General features: G+C 52.8%; 3 protein-coding genes across 3 annotated transcripts; 2 read left to right on the top strand and 1 right to left on the bottom strand.

Moving 5' to 3' along the window:
* Positions 1-2,986: 2,986 nt before the first annotated feature.
* CORC01_06848 (uncharacterized protein) lies at positions 2,987-5,101 on the top strand (the record flags this gene model as incomplete). Its single annotated transcript, XM_022618487.1, has 6 exons — positions 2,987-3,200; positions 3,470-3,584; positions 3,646-3,836; positions 3,953-4,236; positions 4,299-4,835; positions 4,931-5,101. 6 exons carry the CDS (start codon positions 2,987-2,989, stop codon positions 5,099-5,101), a joined length of 1,512 nt encoding a protein of 503 aa, XP_022474966.1.
* Positions 5,102-8,268: 3,167 nt separating this feature from the next.
* On the bottom strand, positions 8,269-11,465 carry CORC01_06847 (uncharacterized protein; the record flags this gene model as incomplete). Its single annotated transcript, XM_022618486.1, has 4 exons — positions 8,269-8,808; positions 8,859-10,563; positions 10,617-11,065; positions 11,127-11,465. 4 exons carry the CDS (start codon positions 11,463-11,465, stop codon positions 8,269-8,271), a joined length of 3,033 nt encoding a protein of 1,010 aa, XP_022474965.1.
* Positions 11,466-12,730: 1,265 nt separating this feature from the next.
* CORC01_06846 (OPA3 family protein) lies at positions 12,731-14,829 on the top strand (the record flags this gene model as incomplete). The annotated part of the gene is made up of 4 exons (XM_022618485.1): positions 12,731-12,796; positions 12,886-13,592; positions 14,150-14,368; positions 14,484-14,829. 4 exons carry the CDS (start codon positions 12,731-12,733, stop codon positions 14,827-14,829), a joined length of 1,338 nt encoding a protein of 445 aa, XP_022474964.1.
* Between the last annotated feature and the right edge of the window lie 7,010 nt (positions 14,830-21,839).

Here is a 21,839-nt window from a genome sequence, read left to right as displayed (position 1 = left end):
CGCCGGATTCCAGCCCACTCAAAGGCGATATAGATGAATAGGCAACGCGACTCACTTCATCCTATACGTACAGAATATGTCTGGTATCACTATGGGCGAGCCTGCTTTTGGAGCTCTTAACTCCCCTAGACCTGCTGTTCGTACGGAACTCCCCCCCAAACAAGACTCACTAAGACTCGAGGCCTAGTACTCCTCACTTCTCCTAGTCTGGGGTTGGAGATACTTATAGGAGCTTAACGTGGAATTGTTATGCAATAGAAGATGCCAGCATGACCCAGTTTTGCCGAGTCATTGACGTAAGCCACGGCCTGTCTGGTCTGGATGAACGATGTGCTTTTTGGCCCTGGTCAACGGGATATTTTGCTGCGGAAGACCCCGGCGCCTCCGGCATTCTGAGTCGAGTGTGTGGGATGGATGTTCTTGTAGGGGGTTTCTTCTCACCCTGATTGCTTCTTCTTTCTCGCACACGTATTTCTCACGCCCATGCGAGCGGGTATCTCATAAACTTTGTTTATACACCAGTTTCCGTGGCCAGTCTTACCGAACAGCCATCCTGGCGAGTATCAGCACAGTGTTTAATGAAGTTTATTGGGCACAAGGTTGCAATTATGTCATGAATGATACATATGATTTGGCTTGGCTGGCGACCGGAAAGAGTGGAAGGTTCGAATTGAAAAAGCGCTGATGTTGATGTTTCTCTCAAGTCTCATGACATGTGGCCTGCCGATTTCGCCCTACTCCAAGCAACATTCTTCCGGTTAGGCTTCCGACTACTCTACCGTCGCTCATATCGCCAAGACCAGACTCTAACGTCCCATCATGTCAGCTGGTCACGCACCAGTAAGATGGTCCTCTCTACCATGAAAAGACCAGCTATTCCTTCTGTTTATGTTCCGATTCAGTAAACCAGTCGTCGGGGTTTTCATCTGTGCAGATTTTCTGGACGCGCCAACAATTTGGGCGCCCTTTGGTCGATGGCTGGGCCACCTGCCTTTCGCGAGCAACGCCATTTGGCCCTGACGTATGGAGCTCTCCGCACAACGAGCTGGGAAAGTTCTACGTACCTGGTGGTCTTGTAGAACAGCGAGGGATCGTCAAAGGTGTTGGCAGCGATGCGCACACCTGTACCTATTCACACGCTGAAGCCCTGGGATTTCCGGCTATGAATATCGTGGTACATATGCCCAGGAAAGAGGGGTGGCCCCTGGCCTTGCAGTGCTGGATTAGGAATTGCGCCATTATGGCGATCGTTCCAACGATATTCGCATGTGGTTTGCTGAAGCGGCCATACTCAAGGCAAAGTTTGGGAATAACGGCCTTCTCTCGTGATTCTTATCGGCCTAGGAAATATAGGTCAGCACTGCCATTGTGGATAAATCTTTCGTTTCCAGAGTAGCTTCGAGTGCCGTAATCTACATGTTGTGGCTTATTCCCATCAACCCATGGGTCTGGGATTGCACAGAAGAAGATGTATAGAATCTTGGAAGATGGCGAGTCTCGACTACGTCAGGGCACGGGCAAATGAAGATATCACCTGGCTGAGACAAAACTACTTGAGCCCGTTGCTGGAATGGCATAGTTGGTAAAAGAGATGCGAAGATGATAAAACTGGTGTTTCTCCTATTCAACTCTTTCCTCTCTTTTACATGGTGTATTTCTTGGGCGACTGATGGGCTACTACTAGAGTGCTGAAAGAAAAGGACCTTCACAAATACTGTAATTGTTTAAACTCCAAAATCTCGTTTCAGACCAAGAAAAGTCAACAATTATCCATATGAACTCTTGTAGAGTCGACATGCAGTAGTATTTGCGATCTGGAACACCTCCCATTTGCCGTCCAACTTGTTAGGAAGCCACGATACGTCCGCGGGTACTCTCGAGTCCAGAGGTGAGAGCGCCGGTCGCAGGCGGAAGAGTGGATGTCATCTTGGTTCGTTAGTATCAAAAACAGGTGTGTTTTCTTGCAGAACGGAGGAAGCTTGGACTATTCAACTTAGAGACACTTAATAGCACACATAGTCTTGTGATGAGTAACGATAACGGCCGGGAAAATTTTACTCAAATCCGCTCAGTTCGACATCGAATTATTTTCCTCCGCAATATGTACGCAGTCACGGGCCTAGGCTCCGGCATCTTGAAGGTGCCGTAGCCGTCTTGAGTTCATAAAGTAGTACGCATAGAAACAGTGCAAGCCAAATCTCCATCATTCCCAAGCCCATATTACGCGGTTAACTGGCGAGATACTGCATACTTCACTACTCTACATGGCTTATACAGGCCAAAATGTGCTCAGAGATGTTACGTAACTATGTCGATGTTAAGTAGCCGCCTGAGGCCGGCCTCATGCCCAGGTTTAGAAGCTAGTTCCACTTCAATGTGAGCTCTAGTTATGACAAAGCTTCTCATTAATAAATTCAGCTATACTTGCTCAGGCGAGCCTTTAGAGATATGGGGCAGGATAACTGCTAGGGCAAAGGTCTGCGTATCATTCGGGCAACTGGGAGTGTCGATAGAGTCGTACTTTAAAGTCAAGAAGTGGGTTGAAATAAACTTTACAGGCGCAAAGTATTATTGAGATGTTCTAGTCCCAGTCAGGTTAGTGGCAAGTGGTCTGCCGGCGTGTTGCCGATCATCCCGGCCGGGTCTTAATGACCCCTTATCCCCATAAAACCCGGCCGCCCGGAGCCAAGCTCTACTCCCCCGTTTCATAAGCTCGTTCTCGTTACGACCCTGGCCTAAGGCATTACATGTCCATCTGGCAGCCTATGCAGATAATCAAGATGTGTTTCCTTGCCGCTCTTAGCTAAGGGAGAGAGGCTCAGACTCAGAAATTTACACCAATGGCCGGTTTTTCCCGATCATTGCCTTCGTTCTTCCAACATTCGATGGCGTCGCCCAGCGTGCCTTTGTGCTGCTATCAACTGCCGCGAGGCTCGTCCCTCACGGGAATTTCACTGGAGTTGCTTCCGGCGCGTCAGTCCTTCTCATGGAGCCGCCCAGGTTCTGCGTCGACCCCATTGTCGAGGCAGGAAAGAGCAGAAACATGCAGGTTAATCTAGCGACAAGGAGATCTTCGCTCTCATCTTCGCTGCCATGGATCCGGCTGCACTCCTTGAAACCGACGCAGGCATCAGAAAGCTCGCTTTCGGCCTATTACGATTTCTCGGACAAGAAGAGCTCTGTCACAAGCTTGGGCCCTCGTATGGCCAACCTTCAGCCGTTCGTTTGCCACAAGTTCAACAGCCGTCACTTCTTCCAGAGCTATGCCGAACCTATCGTCTTTCCTCTTGAGCAAGATGCAAGAACCGCACAAGAACGGATGGTGCATCGGGGGCTAAGAGCTCAATAAAAGACCAGCTGTTAAAAGGCTAGGACACTAGAAAAGGTTCGTAATATCATTTTCGGTAAAAGTTTTCTCAAAAACACAAGTCATTAGAACAAAATAGGCGCTAAACCAAACAAAAAACAGCTTGTCGCAAGATGCATAGCATCCTGCATGTTCCTACCAATGAGAAGGTCAATGCTATAAGACCGTTAATTAAGCAGGGCGTAGACCCGCTCAGTGCGATCACTATCATATCATGGTCAGTACTTCAACGCTTCAATAGTCTAACCTGGATGTTTTAGCTGACCTGCAATACTAAGGGTTTCCAGGACACTCTTGATTAGCATCCCGCTCCCCAGAGTCGTGAGCGGTGCCTCTATCGCTAAACTTGCCGAAGAAGCTGCACGACGACTCTCAAGAGCCGCCATTCCCCTGATCGAATCCGCCAACGACATCGCCAAAAGTGAAGACAACAGCCCGAGCGGTAGCCATTCGCCTATTAACACATCGAGTACCACATCAATCTCAGACTAGAGGGGTGATAACGTTGTCTTGGATGACGAGGCAACCACTCTGCGCCGGATTCCTTTGTCCCTCACTAAGGAACACTTGTAAAGGCTCCTTCAGTAATATTCAATAAGCCGACCATCTTTTGCAACACCCTTGGCTTGTTCATGAAGGGTTCATTGGATCTGGACCGCCATGAGAAGGCTCTGAATAAGGCCCTCCGCCGGCATGAGATCATCCGCACGGTATTCTTGCCTGAGGGAGAGCAAGTCATCTTAGCAACTCCAGTAACCCGTATACTCTATGTTGAGGTGAGCGATCGGGCAGCGGCAGAAGAGGCGTATAAGCAACTGGAGAAGAAAGAGTACGATCTCGCCGTGGATGAAGGCCTCAAGATTATCAACGTATACTGAGCCTGGGACGAGGATCTGTTTGTAACCGGCTACCACCGCCTAGTAGGCGACAGCTCGGCAGCTCGATAACTCAAAACTTTCCGCTGTACATCGGGGCGCAACTTTTGGCGCCGCAGCAATACTCCAGCTTTGCCTCGCGGCAGAGATCCGAGGTCCACGGTGGTCAGACAGATAGACACCGACATCACGTACTAGACTTCTATAAACAAGACCGTCCCGGAGGTCCTCCCAATCCAATTGCTTCCCAGCGCCTAAAGGCAGCGATGGGCGAGCAACCACGTCGGGACACTGCGCCTGAGCGCGATTCTGGCCATCCGTATCCACAAGCCGTGCAAGAAGCTCAAGGGCGTGACGCCTATGCACTTCTACCTGACGGCCTCCACCTGCTCCTTGCGCAACTCTTAAATACGGAGGACGTGGCTATAGTCATCGCAGACACCAACTGCGTAAACGTCCAGGACGTCTATAATATGGGTTTCTTGGTCAACCTGCTCCCGGTCCGTCTCGCGCCCCCTGCGCCGGCGCAGACCTTTGTCAATGAGCTCGAGGCCGTCAAGAAGCGCTTGCGCAAGGCGATGCAGCATTCTAATGTCCCCTAAGGAGTCACTCTCGACCGCCTGGGCCTCGTGTTCTCATCGGCGGAGCTGCCGCATGCGCCCCTATTCCAGGCCATCTTCGACTACAGACAAGATGCCGAGTAGACCCGACGGCTCGGCGGTGGTTCTTTACGAAAATCCGGGCTTCTCGGGAGCGCACACCGCACACCGCACACACACCGCACGATGTTGTCCTGGAGATGTCGGACGACCCGGCAAAAGAGCCGGCAAAAGAGCCGCTTGTCACTGTCAAGCTGTAGAACTACATGTATGGGGAGAAGGATCCTGAGGCATTCCTGGATGCGTATGAGGCGATCCTGATCAGCTTCTCGGAGAAAACGAAGCTGGCGTTGTCCAGGGATTAAGGGATTTTTACTGTTGTCCTGGGCTGATTCCAGATTATGAGGTTCTACCCTTTGTATGCTCCAGTGACCCGGTTGTCTGATAGAGATCAATAACACAAGTCTCATTTCTCAATAATACCTGCATAGAATTAGTTGTGAAAGTCTAGGAAGACCCGCTCAGTTGTATTCTCATGTGAAGCAGCAATTCGACGTTAGACTGTTGCATCGCCTTAATGTCGATACAGTGTGTCCGATTCGCGACTTCATCATCCGTCTGACGAGTCACCTGACTTTATATTATCCAGCTTGTTGAATTTTGTTGTTTCCTTTGAGAGTCCAGCGAAGGCTGGGCCGTCCCAGAATCTCCGAAATCTCGTTATCGCCAAAACACACAACTTCAACATAGCAAGTACCATCAGTCCGCAACCAAAACTCGAGTAGCCGCATCTCAAAAGATGCCCTTCGATAGATAACGGCGACTGCGACATTTTCCGCCGAGTCTCGCGTTGTCGAGACTGAAGCCGACTCCAGAATCCACTCTACATCCCCCACCATCAAACCGGTGCATCCCAACCAAGACTCCACAGCCGCAATCTTACCTTGCCCAAAGAGGGTTTCTGTCTCCGCAACTGTGCAGATTCGAGCGCAAACAGCCACCTCTCCAAGACTCCATAGGCAATTTGTCAAGACGCTCCAACAACCATCCCTGCATCTTAAGATGCGGGCGATGCGAGGGCTGCTGGCGCAACGGTAGCGCGTTCGACTCCAGATCGAAAGGTTATCCGTTCAAATCGGGTGTGGCTCATTGTCTTTTGCCTCTTCCGAAGCCACTCGAGGCTTATGTTTTGGTGGTGATAGTGAAAGATGGGGGAGAAGAGGGGTTTTGACGCGCAAGATGTGCGGGACCTGAATGGTGGACTTGCAAAGCAAGGTCGCTTTGGTTTTTCAAGCCCCCTGCCTTCCTGCTATGCTTTTGGACGGCTTGTACAGCTGTGCAGAACCAACTCCCTTCATGGATATGGCGCTGGAAATGCATCGCTTACGCGGGGAAGAGCAGCTTATATTCGATTGTGGGAAGCGCACTCAGAGACATAGAGGAGATGCCACCAGCATCGGCAGAAGCCACAAACACGGCAACTACAAATGATGAGCACAACAGCAAACAGAGAAGGTCTGTTATGCATCGTCTTGAGTTGTCCAAGTTCTGTGAGGGGCAGAACGCCAATGCATTTGGTAGGACCGAAGTTTAAGTAGAGCATTTCAAGAACTACTTTCAGCTTACCAAGGCTTGAGTCAGATGATGATTGATGAAGGACGAACGTAATGCTGCAAGGTCTTCTTATATCTCGTCTCCCCGTCCTAAGTGTTGGGCCTCTTTGCTAAAGTACGCAGTAGACAATGGTTGGAAGAAGTCGAGCTCAATTACACATTGTGCTGAATATCGAGAAACATAGAATCAGAAACCAAGTGTCCTTTTGTATAGACCTTAAGTTCAGCTGGTATAGTTCACGCTATCGAGCGGGTTCAAAAGGCTATCGCCTCGGAAGCGGCCATTGATGAATTATGCACCTCCCGAATAGAAGCACGTATCTATCGCATTGACAGCATATCAGATTTGGACGAATTTGCTGCTGTATGTCTTGGCCAGTGAAGTATTCGACTGTAATGTAATCGATTGGAACAAACACGGCATTAGAGATGTGGTATGAAAGTGATAGAAGTTGGGTCAGGAGTGGGTGTGAAGGGTACATCGAAGGCGAGAAATCATGAAATGATGGATTCATGCCGCACTTCTACGGAGACTTACAGACGATGGAGAGTCGAATCGAGATGTCTTCTACGTATTGGGAGCCCGGTTTTCGGGATGAATTGCAGATCATCTCGGGCCTTGCAGTATCTCACTGTGGTCATCAGCTGTGATCGAGACGAGGGGTCACGGTAACTACACTGAATAACCGGCTTAAACAACAACCGGCTTAAACTTGCAGTCATCGACAAGCGCAAAGATACGAAAGGGTCCTCCGCTCATCAGGATAAGACACTACCCTAGCAGTATACACATGCCGTATTCATGACCCACTTACCAAGAACCATCACCAAAACCTCACCTCAACCACGCTCCTGCCCATTCGGGCACCAACACCGCAAGCCACCGCGACTTCTTTTCCCCCAATCATCCACGTCCGCACAACGCCGCACACCGCCAGCACACGTGACCACCGCCTCGAATACCTCTATATTGAACAGAAAGTGATCATTCTGTCACCAAGGCCCGTGGTGTAGCGGGACATGTCCGGCGTCTGGATAGATATCTTGCCGGAAGTTCCCGCACCCACGGGTCGTGAGTTCGAGTCTCACTTGTAAAATCTCTGCATCGTTACACCTGAGGCTGGTAAGAGTCTCCAGAGATTTTCATAGGTCCTTCGGGACTGAACTTTTGCACTTTTCTTGTGTTTGAATATTCTTTTTGTCAGCGCATTTCATTCAGTACGTTGCGAGTCCTGTGCGGTGCTATAGGAGAACGGCGAGTTTTTCATAACTAGCTGCCCAGCCAGTCTTTGCATTAGTTGACGAGGAGAGACTAGTCGCGTTTACCATATGTCTGATATAGAGAAGCATGCAACCGCCGCATTGTTCCTTGCTTCCACTGGGATTGGAACGTAGTCGGCATTATCTCACCTACGTGCAAGGCATGATGTCAGCAATAAAGGTCATCGTATCAAGAACAAGAGGCAATGACAATTAATGACCCAAGGCTATCTAGGACATAGCCTATCTGGAAGGGGGACGCAAACAGCACCTGTTGAAAATCATCTCATTAGGGAAGATAGCATGTAGCAAGTTCTGGTATATACTCGTAACACTTTATTATGCTCCCAAGACGCCATTGCTATGTCTGCGAAGACCTTTAAACTCCAAGTATGCCCAACAATACCATCTCCACTTCGTGGCGACCATGGCGTGATCTCGTGAGCGCCAGCCGGTTGGCCGGGCTGGCGGAAACATAATAACAATAACATGCGTAACAATGCAGAGTCGGTTCTCGCTCCTGAATCGTCCTAAAGTCGATCAAATGCAGTCCTTCAGTGACGCCGTCTCTTGGATTCGTCGATCTCCTCGCCCATTTCCATGGGGTTGGCGGGATCAATGTAGGCCGACAGCCTAGTGTCACCCCAGCGAGCGCCAACGGTTACCCAGACACCCTTGATAAAGCTGTTGCCCATGACGGTCTCACGGTGGCCTCCCCAGCGCAGTCTGTGGTCACGGTCCATAGCACTGTTACCCAAACCGCCATTTGTGACCCATTCCTTGATTGCGTTCTTGATGAACTCGATCTTGCGACGGAAGTCATTGGCGGCGGGTATTCCCTGCAGTTCTGTTGGAATCTCCGGGCGCCGGCGCGATGTCGTGGTCGTGCGACTAGAACGGGCCGCCGAGGGCTTGGTCTGGAAGTTCAACAGCGTCTGCAGGGGGTAGGAGAACATGGCCCTCTCGTCAAGAGCAGCAGCGCCCAAACTGCCAGTAGTTGCGAGGTTCTGCGCCGCGTCCATGGGAAGGTGCCAGAAGTGACACCATGTTCCTGCGGCGTTCAGAACGATCTTGGTGTGATCGGGGAAGTTGAACTGTGACCTTGTTAGCTATGCCATGTTATTTTCGTGTGACCTGAGCTTACCTGAAGGTGTCCATCACCAAAGACCCAGCAGCCAACATCACCGAAGCGTTGGTAGAACGTGACCAGGTCAGAAGGCTGGGAATTGTTGACAGAGAACTCCATCGGCCGAGTCACACTCTCCTCAGCAGGGACTGGCTCGTCTCTGCCGTAGGCAATCATATAATTGGCAAACTTCTTCCAGAGAATCACACGCTCTCGCTTCCTGTGTTCATAGACATCCTTGCCAGGGTTCAGCTTTCCGGGCGTTCCGTCCTCATAAACCGGCACGCGGAACTGTTTTGAGGAGACAGAGACTCGAGTGAGACCTGACTCGCCGTTGTTCTCGTAGAAATGGATGTCTTGCTTGGGCGGCAGCGGCTGGTGTCTCTCGGGATATGACTCGTCGTGACGTCGTTCAATGTGTCGCTCAGCATCACGCACAAGCATGCAAGCCGAGGGCAGTGTTAGGGTCTTGCTAGCCTCGGTCGTCGGAATGTCCCTCAAAATACAGCCGACACCACCATCGTTCAAAATATAGCCAAGGCCAAACTTGTTCGTGTAATCGACCCACTTCACAACTACATTGGGATGAGGCGGGATGGTGTCCTTGGACGAGATGATGGCCATAGTTCGAGCGTTGAGAGCGCGCTCCAACTCGGTCTGCAGCCTGCGAAGTCGCTCAAGGATCACATCCGGCTTTGAACCTGCTACCGGTTCCGCAGACTCCGCTGGACTGAACAGCGACGCGCTCTCGGTTTGGTCAGAGGAGATCTTGAGATTCTCCAAGAGGCCCGTCATAGTGACTGTGGCTTGGTTTGAGGACTGAGAAGACATGGCCTGGGATGACGTGGCTTGGGTAGGCAGAGAGCCTGCTGACTGCGTTGTCGGGAGTGGTGTCCGGCGTGCACTAGACTTCCTCAACGGAGCCTCAGCAAGCTGGTTCGTTCGAGATTCTGGCGCGCTATGCTGTCTGACTGATCTCGGGCGAGGTGCTTCTGCAGGCTGAAGAGGCTGGACAGGGGCTTCCGGAGGAGGCCGTGGTCTGGCAGAACTTGTAGAGCCAGCCATCGCCGGAGGTCGATTCTGTGCTCTTTGTTGAGCTGCAAAACTCTGAGGAGGTTGACGCAACAGACCTGTCGGCGCCGTTTGCGAAACAGACAATCGAGGCTCTGAGGCTGCATCAGGACGCGAAGACGTCGAGGCAGCAAGGGCGCGAGCGTGTCGTTTCTCACGAAGCCAGTCGTCAAACGGTCTGTAGACAACGTCCTCTCCCAGAGGAATCATGGGAGTCAACCCAGACTTCTCCTCCGCAGCCATTTCCTTCCATGTTTGAGTGTGAACAACCTGCACCGGCGTCCAAGGGCCAACCCCGCAATCCCTGCACATGTCCTCCATATTTCTCTTGGTGACTGCCTGCAGTTGAGCACTCATGCGGTTGGTGTAGAATTCGGAGCCGTCAGGAGGCAAAGTAAGGAGTCTTGTCGAGATATCGGCCTCGACAGGGAAATAGCCACAAGTGAAGAAGGGATGTTGCACGATGATGTCTGGATCGGGTCTCATATCCGCGTCCTCGAGCATCGTGGCTACACAGTCCTTGGCCTCCCCGCTAATGTACTTTTGTGACGTCTCCGGATTCGGCCATTCGTAGTCTCGCTCTCTCGCTCGGCGGTAGATTTCCTCGGTGCTTGTCGATTGGAAGGGCGGCTTGGATGTCAACATGGCAAACCTGATTCGGTTAGTAACTGTTCCGGAGGCATCTCCAAGGTGAAAGAAACTAACATGATGATACCCAAACTCCAGATGTCAACCTGGTGGTCATGCCCCTTCTTTCCCTTCTGAAGAATCTCCGGAGCGATGTAGTTGGGCGTGCCGCACAGAGTGGTCCTTCTTATGGTCTGCATATCGCGGCCGGTAACAAGCAAAGCAGCCAGTCCAAAGTCGCCAACCTTGGCGTTCATTCTGTGGTCGAGGAAGATATTCCCCATCTTCAGATCACGATGGATGATGCCCTTTCCATGCATATACTTGATAGCTCCGGCCACTTGCACAGAGTAGAATCGAACCTCGGGCTCTGTCAACCCCTTGCGCTTCTTGACCATGTCCATGAGAGAGCCGTTGGTGCAGAGCTCGAGAACGAGATACATGCAATCATGGAACGAGAAGGCCCTGAAAAACTGGACAATGTTCTTCTGGTTCATTTTCGAATGAATCTGGAGTTCGGTTTGGAACTACACGGCGCATTAGACTTGAGCCTGGCAAATTGTGTGGAACTGTAAGAGGCTCGCTGACCTTCTGCTGCATCTTGGATGGCATCAGACTCCGCACGATCTTCAGCGCGTACTTCTTGCGCTCCGGCATGAGGTACCCCTGGTAGCACACGGCGAAGCCACCCTTGCCGAGCATTCTCCCGACCTGGTAGACAGCTCCATTGGGACGGTCATTGGCCGGAGGCTCCTCGATACTCGCGGGCGGCTGTGGTGGTGGCTCCTTGTCCTTTGCAGCCTTGAGCTGGACGACCGGTTTCGACGTCTTCATTTCAATGGCCTTGGGCATACGCTGAGCGTTGGCGTCCCTAGGCGACAATGCCTCCAAATCGAGGCCCCCTTTCGCTACTAGTCTATGGGCCATGGCTGTGGCCTCGGACTCTCTAGTAATCGATGCAGTTTTGAGAGGGATATGGCTCTCAAAAACGACGGGCGCCGGACTGCGATCTCAAGGTCGGTCCAGGGTGGTGTAGAGGAAAGGCCTATTGCAGACAATTGTCAGCACACTTGGGGGAAATGCCGTGGATGAATGGATCATGATGAGAGTTTGCACTGTCGAGGATTTGGAAAGAACGGACGAAGTAAAGTCCATGTGCTGTCATCCCCATCTTCAAGCGCAAAAGACCAGAACCGAGCGGGCAAGGCAAGCAGGAACAACACGGACGAGGATTGTTTACATACCAGACTCGGAAGAAGATCATGTGCAGAAAATGCAAAAACGAAGCTCGCAGGCAATTCAATAGCGAATGCGAACTCACGACTGCTGACGAGACGAGTACGTCGCAGAGAACACACCGGGAAATCAGCAGTTGTCGGGATGCTGTGCCGTTGAGACGAACGTAAACTTTTGGTGATGGGGGTGGAGTGAAGGACCCGGTTGGTGTGCACCGCCGCTGTTGACCTTCGCTTCGCGTGCCGTTGCCTGGGAAACTACGAACTGAAAGCGATGTGGGGAACAACTAAGACTGGCCGATGTTACTCCACAACGGACGTCTTCTTTCTGACAGTGATTGCCTTAGTTAAGCAAGCTTGGACGGGCCACCACACTGCACCAATTGATCATTTTTCAACGCCCTGGCGATGTCGACATGTTTTTACTTGCACGTACAACTGGTGACATATACGAAGTGTTCATCAGTTCAGGCCAATTTATTTGACTTCATCTAGCATTACTAAAGAACCGATTTCATCTTCAAAAGCTAATTGGCGGGATGATCATGCCGACAGACAGCTCAGCTCGGACTCGGAGCTCGAGGACCAGTCTCACTCGGCTGGCCGGGATCTGGTGGACCCTGTCGGCTCCGAAGATGGAAAGAAACGGAATATCAAATCAGCGTGCTCCGACTTGTTCCTCCCCTCTGACAGCCCCCCAATCCTGAACGTCGACGTCTTCTGCCTGGAGTGAGCTCTAGTAAACCCGACTTGCTACATCAAATGACTTTTGAATATGGCCGACCTTTGCAATAGCTCTCTCTAGCTTTTTTTGGCCTTCAATTGACCATACCCTTTCGAATTGACAGGGAAAACAGACTGCCAAGACGAGGCCAAGCATAGTAGCACCGAGCTCCCGGAGCTCTCTCCCAACCAACACTTCCATCATTCCTTCGGCCCTCGAAAATTAACCCCACCATGGTACCATTACCTCTCTTCAAGCTCGCCGCACTCTTTGTGCGGCACATATCCAAGTATGGCGCCGTAAGTTGGAAATTCTCAGTCATTGCCTTACTCCCCTCAAGACGTCCCATCCTTCCCGGAAACGAAGCTAATATTGACATCGCCAACAGAACCAAATAAAAGCCCAAGCCCACGACCACCCCAAATTCCGCGCTTTCGCCGCCCGCTACGGCCAACATATCCACCAGCTCAACATGCGCCTGTCAGTGGCCCTCCTACGCAATCCAGACGCCGAGCAACGCGCAAAAGAAAAAGCCGAGGCGGCGACCGTCAAGACGAAAGAACAGGTAGAGAAGGAGGAGGCCAAGGCGCAGAAGGCCAAGCTCGCAGCCGAGAACCCCGATCTCACGAAACCGATACCCTTGACCTCTACATCTGCCTCCGCGTCCGCCTCTTCGTCGTCGTTATCCTCCTCCTCCTCCTCCTCCTCCACCACCACCAGTACCAGCTCGACAAAGGAGCGGCCCAGGTTCAAGAGCGTTTGGCGACGAAAGTTCCGCTCCCTTCCCGAGGCCAAGGCCGTAGACCTCTTCGCGGACGTTATCGGCGACACCTTCATCCTCGGCGTCGCGAGCGCCATCATTCTCTACGAGTACTGGAAGTCGTCGCAGAAACCCGACCAGAACGCGGAGCACATCAAGGCTCTCGACGCCAGGCTCGAGGAGCTGACCCGCCGGGAGGAGGAGCTCTCGCAGAAGGAGGCGGAGCGGACTGAGAGGTATCAGGCCCTGGAGGCCGCTCTCAAGGAGCTGAGGGACCCCAAGACTAAGAAGCCCTTGTTGCCGAGCTTGCAGCTGCTGCCGGCGCCGACGCAGACGTAAGAGACACAGACGCAGACTGCGTCGGCGGCATTAAGGCTTTTGTATATCCGCGTCGCTATCTTAGTAAAAGGGTGGGAAACAGGGGAGAGCTTTGTACGATTTATCATGATACCATCTAGCGGGCGACATGTATCCCCGTGCTGTACCTATCTTATACGGGTACGTGTAATTCAAATTGGCGAGGATTTAGTAGGCCACCTCACTCTCGGAAAGGGCCAAGGAAACATGGCAGGAGTGGAGAGGAAGCTCTTGCCATCGCCAGGTTAAACATTTGACTCACCTCACGTAGAAATTTACCAAGTAACATAAAAAAACAAGACAATTAAAACATTTCAAAGACTCAGATTGAGCGTGGTTCGGACAAGCACCACCACCACCATCACTCAGAACTCCTACGAACCGCGTCATGTTCTGCTCCTCCCTTCGTCAGCGTCCAGATTGGACACCGGCGATCCCTCTCCTAATAAGTAGCACATCGCGATTCCAAGGTACAATGTTGAGTAATATATTCCCTCGTCTCCATTCACTGACAACCCGATAAACAAGAGAGTAGACTAAATACGCACGACATTGCCCTCCCCGTCTCCCAAGACCGGACCTACCGGCTTGTCCTCCTCTCGCCAAAAGACGTAGGTACGCAAGCTACCGAGCAGCGTCTAGAGCGACTCTACAACCTCAACGGAGGCCGCGACGTAGCCATCATGTTCCTCCTCCATCCTGTCGCCGGACAAGCCAAGGACCCGATGGAGGCTTTCATGGACTTGCAAATTGAGTAAGTGGGAGAGTCAACAACCACTAGACAATCACACACACACACACACACACACTTCATCATCACGACCATCCTCACAAACGTGCGTACATACAACTAACTAAAACCTCACAAGGATCCTCGACAAGCTCGATCTGCCCCTACTCCCTCTTACTTCAATCACAGCCCTCCCGTCCACGCTCACGACCCTCCAAACCTCCCTCGGCCCAACACAGCCCGGCACCATCTCCTCGGGAGACCAAGCCACACCCGTCTCCCTCCTCCAGCACATGGCCAGCGGCAATGGGCCCCTCCCGGAACACAGCGCCAACCTCCTCAGCGAATTGGGCCGGTCCCCACGCGAGGTTGCCGCCCTCGCCGACACGGAGCAGGGCAGGGCGCGAATCTTGGACCTGCTGGGTCCGATGGACGGCGCACGGGTTCTCTCGTTCCTGGCGCGGGAGAAGTTGGCCCTCACTTGAAGGATATCCAGTGGGAATTGGGGGCAGCTGTAAGCAGGGTTGGCTGTTTGCGATGCCTTGAGGCCATGATGAGTGGAGAGGAGATGATCACGGTGGGATGGATGCTGGGCTTTTTCGGATGGCATCTCGTTATCCGGTCTCTTGCGTCATTTGACGTGTGTCAACTAGGTATGGAGAGAAGGAGGAGAACCAATTGCCAGGATCGATTGCTCAGCCCGCGCAATATCGTGATAGGGGGAATGGGGAAAGCAGACACGGGGAGGCTGTGTTCCGTGTGCATCACCCAGGGTAGACATGAGACGAGTCGAAAGGGGGCCGGCCGGTGGTTGACCGTTCAAGGCGATGGATGTCATTGTGTCAAGCTGTGGGGAGGCGCCTCGGACTACTGGAGGGAAGGCTTTGACAACTCTGGACAACTCTGAGAGACCGTGAGACCGAACCAACAACCGCCCAAGAAAGAAGGGGGGTAAGGATGAGAGGAAACGGTTCTCCTCCCAAAGATGGGATTTGACAGTCGCTCGCGCCCCAGAAAAGACCAGCTGACACTGACAACCGCGGAAGAGGCGTTTGGGACTCCTGCCAAAATTTTCACAACGCGCTAGTATTACAACAAGACGGGATGAAGAAGGTAGGTCCCCAAGGATCCGTGCGTGGGCTTGCGTCTTCTTGATTTCTCTGACCGTCTGACGGCTAAGCCGGACCATGGGTACGTGCGTGAGTGTGTGTGTGTGTGTGTCGGTTCGTATGGTTGGCCCCTCCCTGGCCATGGGAGGAAGAGAAAATGTGAAGCATTTGATGTCGTGGGGTGGGAAAGCGTCGCAGCCATTACCAAGCCAACGACTTGGGCCTCCCCCTCCTTTCCCGGCTGTGCTCAACAGCCGTGCTGATCAGGGAAAGCCATTCTAGGGCCCCTGTCGGTTTTGTTCTTATCATGATTGGTTTGACGAATATCAGAGGAATGAAGAGAGATGGGAAGAAGAGGGGTTGTTCCAGCAAAGTCTACGTTTGATCAGAGGTAGGATCGATCGGCTTCAACGGTCGATAAAGGTGTCGCATTGTGACACCCGTGTAGAAAAGCGAGCAAGCGCTAATTTGAAGCACGCACTGGTCAATCTCTGTCCTTACCATCTCTCACCCGATTGTTGATGATTGTCAGTATGGTTGTTCCATGGTCCTTTGACACGCTTAATCAATATTCCCGCCTCTTGGGAGCGTCGTCAATCTTGCACAATGTCGAAAAAGCTCTAGAAGTTTTCTTTGGGTCCCACCTCTCTCCCTCCCCCTCATCCTCTCGCGTGTTCGCTGTCATGCAAAAGACGTTGAGGTGGGGATTGCAGTGCCCCTCCAAGGGTCTGGTTCCCTCAGGAACCGGGTTGATGGGGGGGGGGGTGAAACCTGGAAAACCGACACAGGAACACATGTTATGGTGGCTTCAGCACGGCACTCGTCACCCGATCACCGAGTCGTGCCCGCAGAGACCACCGCATCCGAACCACAAGCAAAAGTTGACGGTGAATGACTGGTTAACCCGGCAGGGGAGTTCTAATGCCGTCCGGACCCAGGGCAAGGAGGCGGGCAGTCCCATATTGCTTCCCATTTTGCTTCCCATATTGCTTCCACATTGCAGCCATATTGTCGCCGTTATTGCATCCATATTGCGCTATACTAGCCATTATATCGCTCACAAGCTTGTCGACGAGGCGCTTAGCTCGGATTGGACGCTGGGAGATATGCTTATCTGTCTGCTGAACTGTGCTCGTGGGAAGAGCTCAAACTTTGGCTTATCAAAACCGCTAGCACTAAACTACCTTCATAAGAGACAAACAACTTTTAAAGGCGACGAGGGGGCTAGCTGCGATATGAGACCATCGCTTCGCTTCGTTCGCGCAACCAATGTCGGATCCTCGCCTGGCGATGTCGGTGTAAGCAGCTCTCGGTCGAATTGATCCGGTGGGGACAACTGGTGTTGCATGGCATGAGCAGATCTCGCCAGCCATTGCCGTGGTGCCATGCTGCCAGAACAATCTACCCATGGAGAATCTATTTCTGGCTCCGGACTCTGAGTGCAGGGAGCCCGTCCAGAGTGGAATTGAGGCAAACTGACCGCCTCTGTAGGGTGAACTGTAAAATTCGTCAGTCCAGACTCCAGACTCCAGACTCCAGACTTCGGCATCCAGCGTGAAGCGAAATCAATAATGCTGTGATTGATGCCCGGCGGTTGCAGTAGCACAAGTGACGACGACTCCTTCAACCGGAAGTGCCAGCGCTGCTGGTTGGCCAGGCCCCATGAGAGGGTGGGTATCCGCCATGTGGGTTCCTGCGAGGGGAACCAATAAGCCGCGTCGCCGAACCGCCCTCTTAAATAGAGTTGAACACACCTCATTGTTAGGTACCTTAGCGGCGGGTGGTTCACCTCCTCTGGTCTCGCCAATACTTTTATTTTTAGTCTTCATCGAACAGCAGTTGCGATGTAGAGGAGCGGATGGGCGGGAGATATGGTGCAGGCACTCACATTGTCACATCGGTAAGAGAGTGCACATTTGCACACTTGGCATTGAACAAGACTCAAATAAGACCCTGCAGGCCAGCAACTTGTCTGCCGAAGCGACTCTCGACATGAGCAGTTTTCTGGCCACGTTGCTTGGGGTTGTGGCTGGAAACTATCGATTCGATTCGAATCCTCACAACCCAGCAGCCGGTGACAAACGCTGAATCGGGCAAGTAGCAAGTATAGCGAGTTGCTATTATCGGCGGACAGCACGCAGCATGCAGTCCACCGTGCTCGACCCAAGAGCACATTCCGCACATGCGTCTCTGGAGACGTCGGTGATACACAAGGATTCATTGCCCACGCCAAGACCGTTGACACCGAGGATTTTTCTGGTGCGGGACTGGCGGCGAGAGGCTGATACTGTGGCACCACGAGCAGCCAAGGTGAGGGGAAAGAGAACGACATGCACTCTCAAGTATGAACCCTCCACGCCAAGGCTTAGTCTCGAACGGTCGATCAGAGCTGTCAGCATCGTCTTCCGGGCACTTTCCGCAGAAAGCTGACGGTGCCAGCCAGTCTATCTCGGCGCTTTGTTGAGAATAACGGCTTTACATCCCAAAAGGACCATCTTAAGAGTCAGGACGCTCGGTCCTGTTGCGCCGATGACGGGGTAAGCCAGCAAGACGCCCAGACTTGAGCGTCATTGGTAGCGGGAGCAAAGCCACCTCCCAGACTACAATCTGGTGCCCTTCTCCTCTCCAGCTTTAAGGTTCTGTCGGTAAGGGTTGCTTGACAGGTTTTGATGGCAACGTCACAGTCCCTAGTGTGGTCTGTTCTCAGTCGGAAGTGCAGAGTTCATCCTCACTGCCCCGAGTCGTCTGTTGATCGGGTCAAGACGACATCGACTAGACTGAGCGGGGGCCTGCTCTGTGAGACCAGAGGCGTTGGGAAGGCAGGCGTTCATGCGGTCTACAGGTTTGCTGAGCAAGACGACACCGCCATCTTTCCTCGGTTGTCTTCCGCGCCGTCAACTCGCAGCTCCGACAATAAGGCCTGGTTACTTTTAACAATGTTAGCGAGCGACTGGAGTTAGATATTCAGTTTGGCATCTCGGTCGGTCGGTGAGGAAAGCCAAGGAAGCTACGTACAGTCGCCGGGCATCGATTGATAGTTCTCCATTACTATGTAGCTGCGCCGTACGAATACACTAGTCTCCCGTCATCGACAACGGTGAAGAGCGTGCCCGCAGTGGGGTATGCGACGGCCCCCAAGAGCAGACGAGCAGGGAACAGAGAGAAAAAGAAGAAAGAAAAGTCCGATCCTTGTCAATACTTCCCATGTGGCATGCAGAGCTTTGCCAGCCTCCAGCCAGAAGGGGACTTTCTTGGAGCCACCGGGACCAGGGTCGGTTGTCCACCTCGGACAGGGGGGCCAGTCGTCGACAGGGTTGGGTGTCGGACGAGATGATGACTGCAACCGGACAACGAGCAGCCGTCTGATCTTCTCAAACCAGCTTTGCCTCAGCACAGCCATTCTGGAACTTGGATGCGTCTGAGGCGGTTTTGATCAGCCGTCTCAGATCTTTGCAGAGGATCAGATGGCATGAACTCAGGGTGGGAATTGGGAATGGAGTGGTAAAATCTCTTCTGATCTGAAGTTCGGGGCGGCCTGGGCTGTATCGTCTTGTCGAGTCGAGTGGGTGCGCGATCTCTGTTACGCTTTCGACGCCATCTGGACGATCAGAAGAGTTCGTGCGGCATCCCTCGAAGAGACGTCCCTTCTGACCCAAGGTGGGATGTATCCGTACTTTTGGGTGCTTGCCTCACGAGGCGACGCTGTACGAAGTACGCATAGGTACTTAGAATACTATGTAGAACATGAACAGTCGGACCGCGATGCTTTTCTTAGGCACTGCTGCTGCCGTGGTAAAGTGCTCGGAAACAGACAATGGCGGGTATTGTGTCTTTTAGCCTGTTAATCATCCTGTTCGACTTGCCTATCACAGATTTCTCTGCATTCTCATTTGCTGAAACGGCCGAAGCTAGATTAATTAAATCGACCACATCGATTCCTCTCCTCCAAAAGTGGGTGGAAGAACACGCCCGATTTCGCCTAGGTTGGCACATCGCATCACTGGAGGCTGGGGGGCTTACAGGGCACTCGCCCACTGCTAGAATAGTACCTAGATGGCCTGCTGGGAGTGTCTCCCCTCTGCTGATATGAGGTGCGCTGTGCTGTTCTGCTGTTCATCCATCTTCTGTCCGTGGCTCGCCAGGGGGAAGCAAGTAAGGTAGGGTTCGTAAGATATTGTAGGAAGAAGCGAGGGCAAAGCTGGGATGACGGGAAAGGTACTTGGCTTTGCTGCGTTTTCTTAGGGAGACAAAAGGTATCCATCTCGTCCCTTCCACCGCTGGGATGCGATGATCTGACGGTACACCAGACGACCCCAGTCTCACCCCTGGTCCCGTCCCATGGGGCCAGGGGGCAGGTGCGCTCCATACTCGCCTGCCAGAGGAGAGGCTGCAAGGGGTCTCATTGGCCCCGAGCTCATTCTCTAACCGCCCACGACTTGTGCGTACGGGTCCAATCACGTCGATGCGTTAACCATCTCTGTCACTCGACCCTTTCCTCGACCCCCTCGTCACTCACCCGAACCATTGATATCCATGGCCACCTCACATTGGCATTGGATTTCTTTCTACGGAGTACTGTTCGAGCCATTCACACACACCAATGCTCAACTCGCCTAGCCCGCGCATCGCCTCGTCCCCCACTGCGTATATTGCTTGCAGGAAACAATGTCCCCCCCTCTCTCTCTTTCTCTCAGTCTCACCGCGGTCTCGCGTACCTATCCCGGTCAACGGTGCATCCGTACCCGCCCACCTACATCCTTCACCCACGCATATCCCCATCATGCAGTCAAGTGAGCAGTCAAGTGACGGCTTCAACCCCCCTAGGGGGGCCAGGCCGACTTACCTCTAGTGCGTAGTCTCCAAGACCTGTGTGATCACTTTCAACTGGCTCTCGACTGAGATCATGGCTCGGCCATGGCCGTGGCTGGGTCGGGCGGGTATAGTAGCGCCGTAACACTGCGATGCCAGACGGACGGACGTATGATGCCGCTTGATGCCGCTTTCTGCGCCGCTTTCTGCACTGCACTTCTTTCTTGCATCCAATCCCGCCTAGATGGACCGACCAGATCACGCACCCCGGTTTTCTCCCATCCAAAAGCTGGCGTTTCTTAAAACTCGTCTGCCTCCATCTTTCGCGTGTGCGACCATCCGTCGTTTCTGTCCCTCTTCAACCTCCTTGCTTCACAAGTGTCCCTGACAGCCGTCCTGTCTGATCATCAAACAACCTTCATGCGACGGGGGCGATAGAGCACAGATCCCTGACGAACATCACGTACCGGAGACTCCACCACAACGCTTCACCATCCCGACTACTGCCTCATACCCCCTACCTCACCACGGTCTCCCGGCACTAGGAGGATATCTCCCACAGAGCCTCAACGTCTCGAGCTTCAGCCTTTAGATCTCACAATATCCCGGTCCACGAACATCACATGCCGTCACCGCTGCCCCCATCTGCTGGCCACTGACCACCACCATCACCATCGTCAACGTCGACGCCAACGCCTACCTGACCCCTGGCTTCGCCTCCTAGTTCTGCCTGGCTGGGCTATAGCAGAACCAAGACCCCTCCCGCAACAAGAAACGTCTCAATGCCGCTCGGATGCCCGCTGTCATCATAGATCAGATTGCTCGAACCTGGCTCTCAAGAGAACTCGCTCCAGCATCGAGCCAGAAACACCCGATACTGATACCCTGCCCAGCAAGCTAACCCAGGGCCCATCCTGATACAAGCCTCAACCAGCTTTCTGTGCGGCTCGGCGTCTTGCCCACTGGGCTGGACCAAGCCCACATACTCCTCCACCTCTCACACAACCAGGCACACACCAGCATCTGCACCCTGGTCTGGTCTACCCTTACCCTTCAGTCCAAGTCGTCTCATCCATCCCGACTCTCTCGTCTCAATATAGATCTGTCGCCCTCCCCCGCCTCGTTGTTGGGTTGACACATCTTGTCCTTCCTCTTGACTTTCTCTTCTTTCCTCGTCAGCGCTGCGCACTAGCCTGTCGGTATCCTTCTTTTAATATCGACACTCTTCGATTCATTCGCCTTCACTTCTTTTTTATCCACCCCGCAGGTCCGGTACCTATTCCTTTCCTTTCGCCGTTGCACGGTTTGCCTTTCGACCCAGTCGCCTTTTACACCACTACCCGTTTTATTCGCAAGAGAGGGTTTCGATCTCGACGACCGCGCCTTCGTTCCTTTCATTCGCTGGTTCAACGGGTTGTTTGGGAAAAGAGGAAGGACACATCGAGGGCGCAACACAGGCACCGACGCAACAGGCAAAAGAGGGATTCAAAAGATTTCGCAGCACAACTGAGTAATCAGAAAGAGAGAGGAAAAGAAGGTTCCACGGAAAAGTCAGCAACATTTTTTAATCGAGAAGG

Source organism: Colletotrichum orchidophilum (genome assembly GCF_001831195.1).
Source record: "Colletotrichum orchidophilum strain IMI 309357 chromosome Unknown Scaffold_53.1, whole genome shotgun sequence".
Taxonomy (NCBI): domain Eukaryota; kingdom Fungi; phylum Ascomycota; class Sordariomycetes; order Glomerellales; family Glomerellaceae; genus Colletotrichum; species Colletotrichum orchidophilum.
This window is presented reverse-complemented; position numbering and strand designations above follow the sequence as displayed.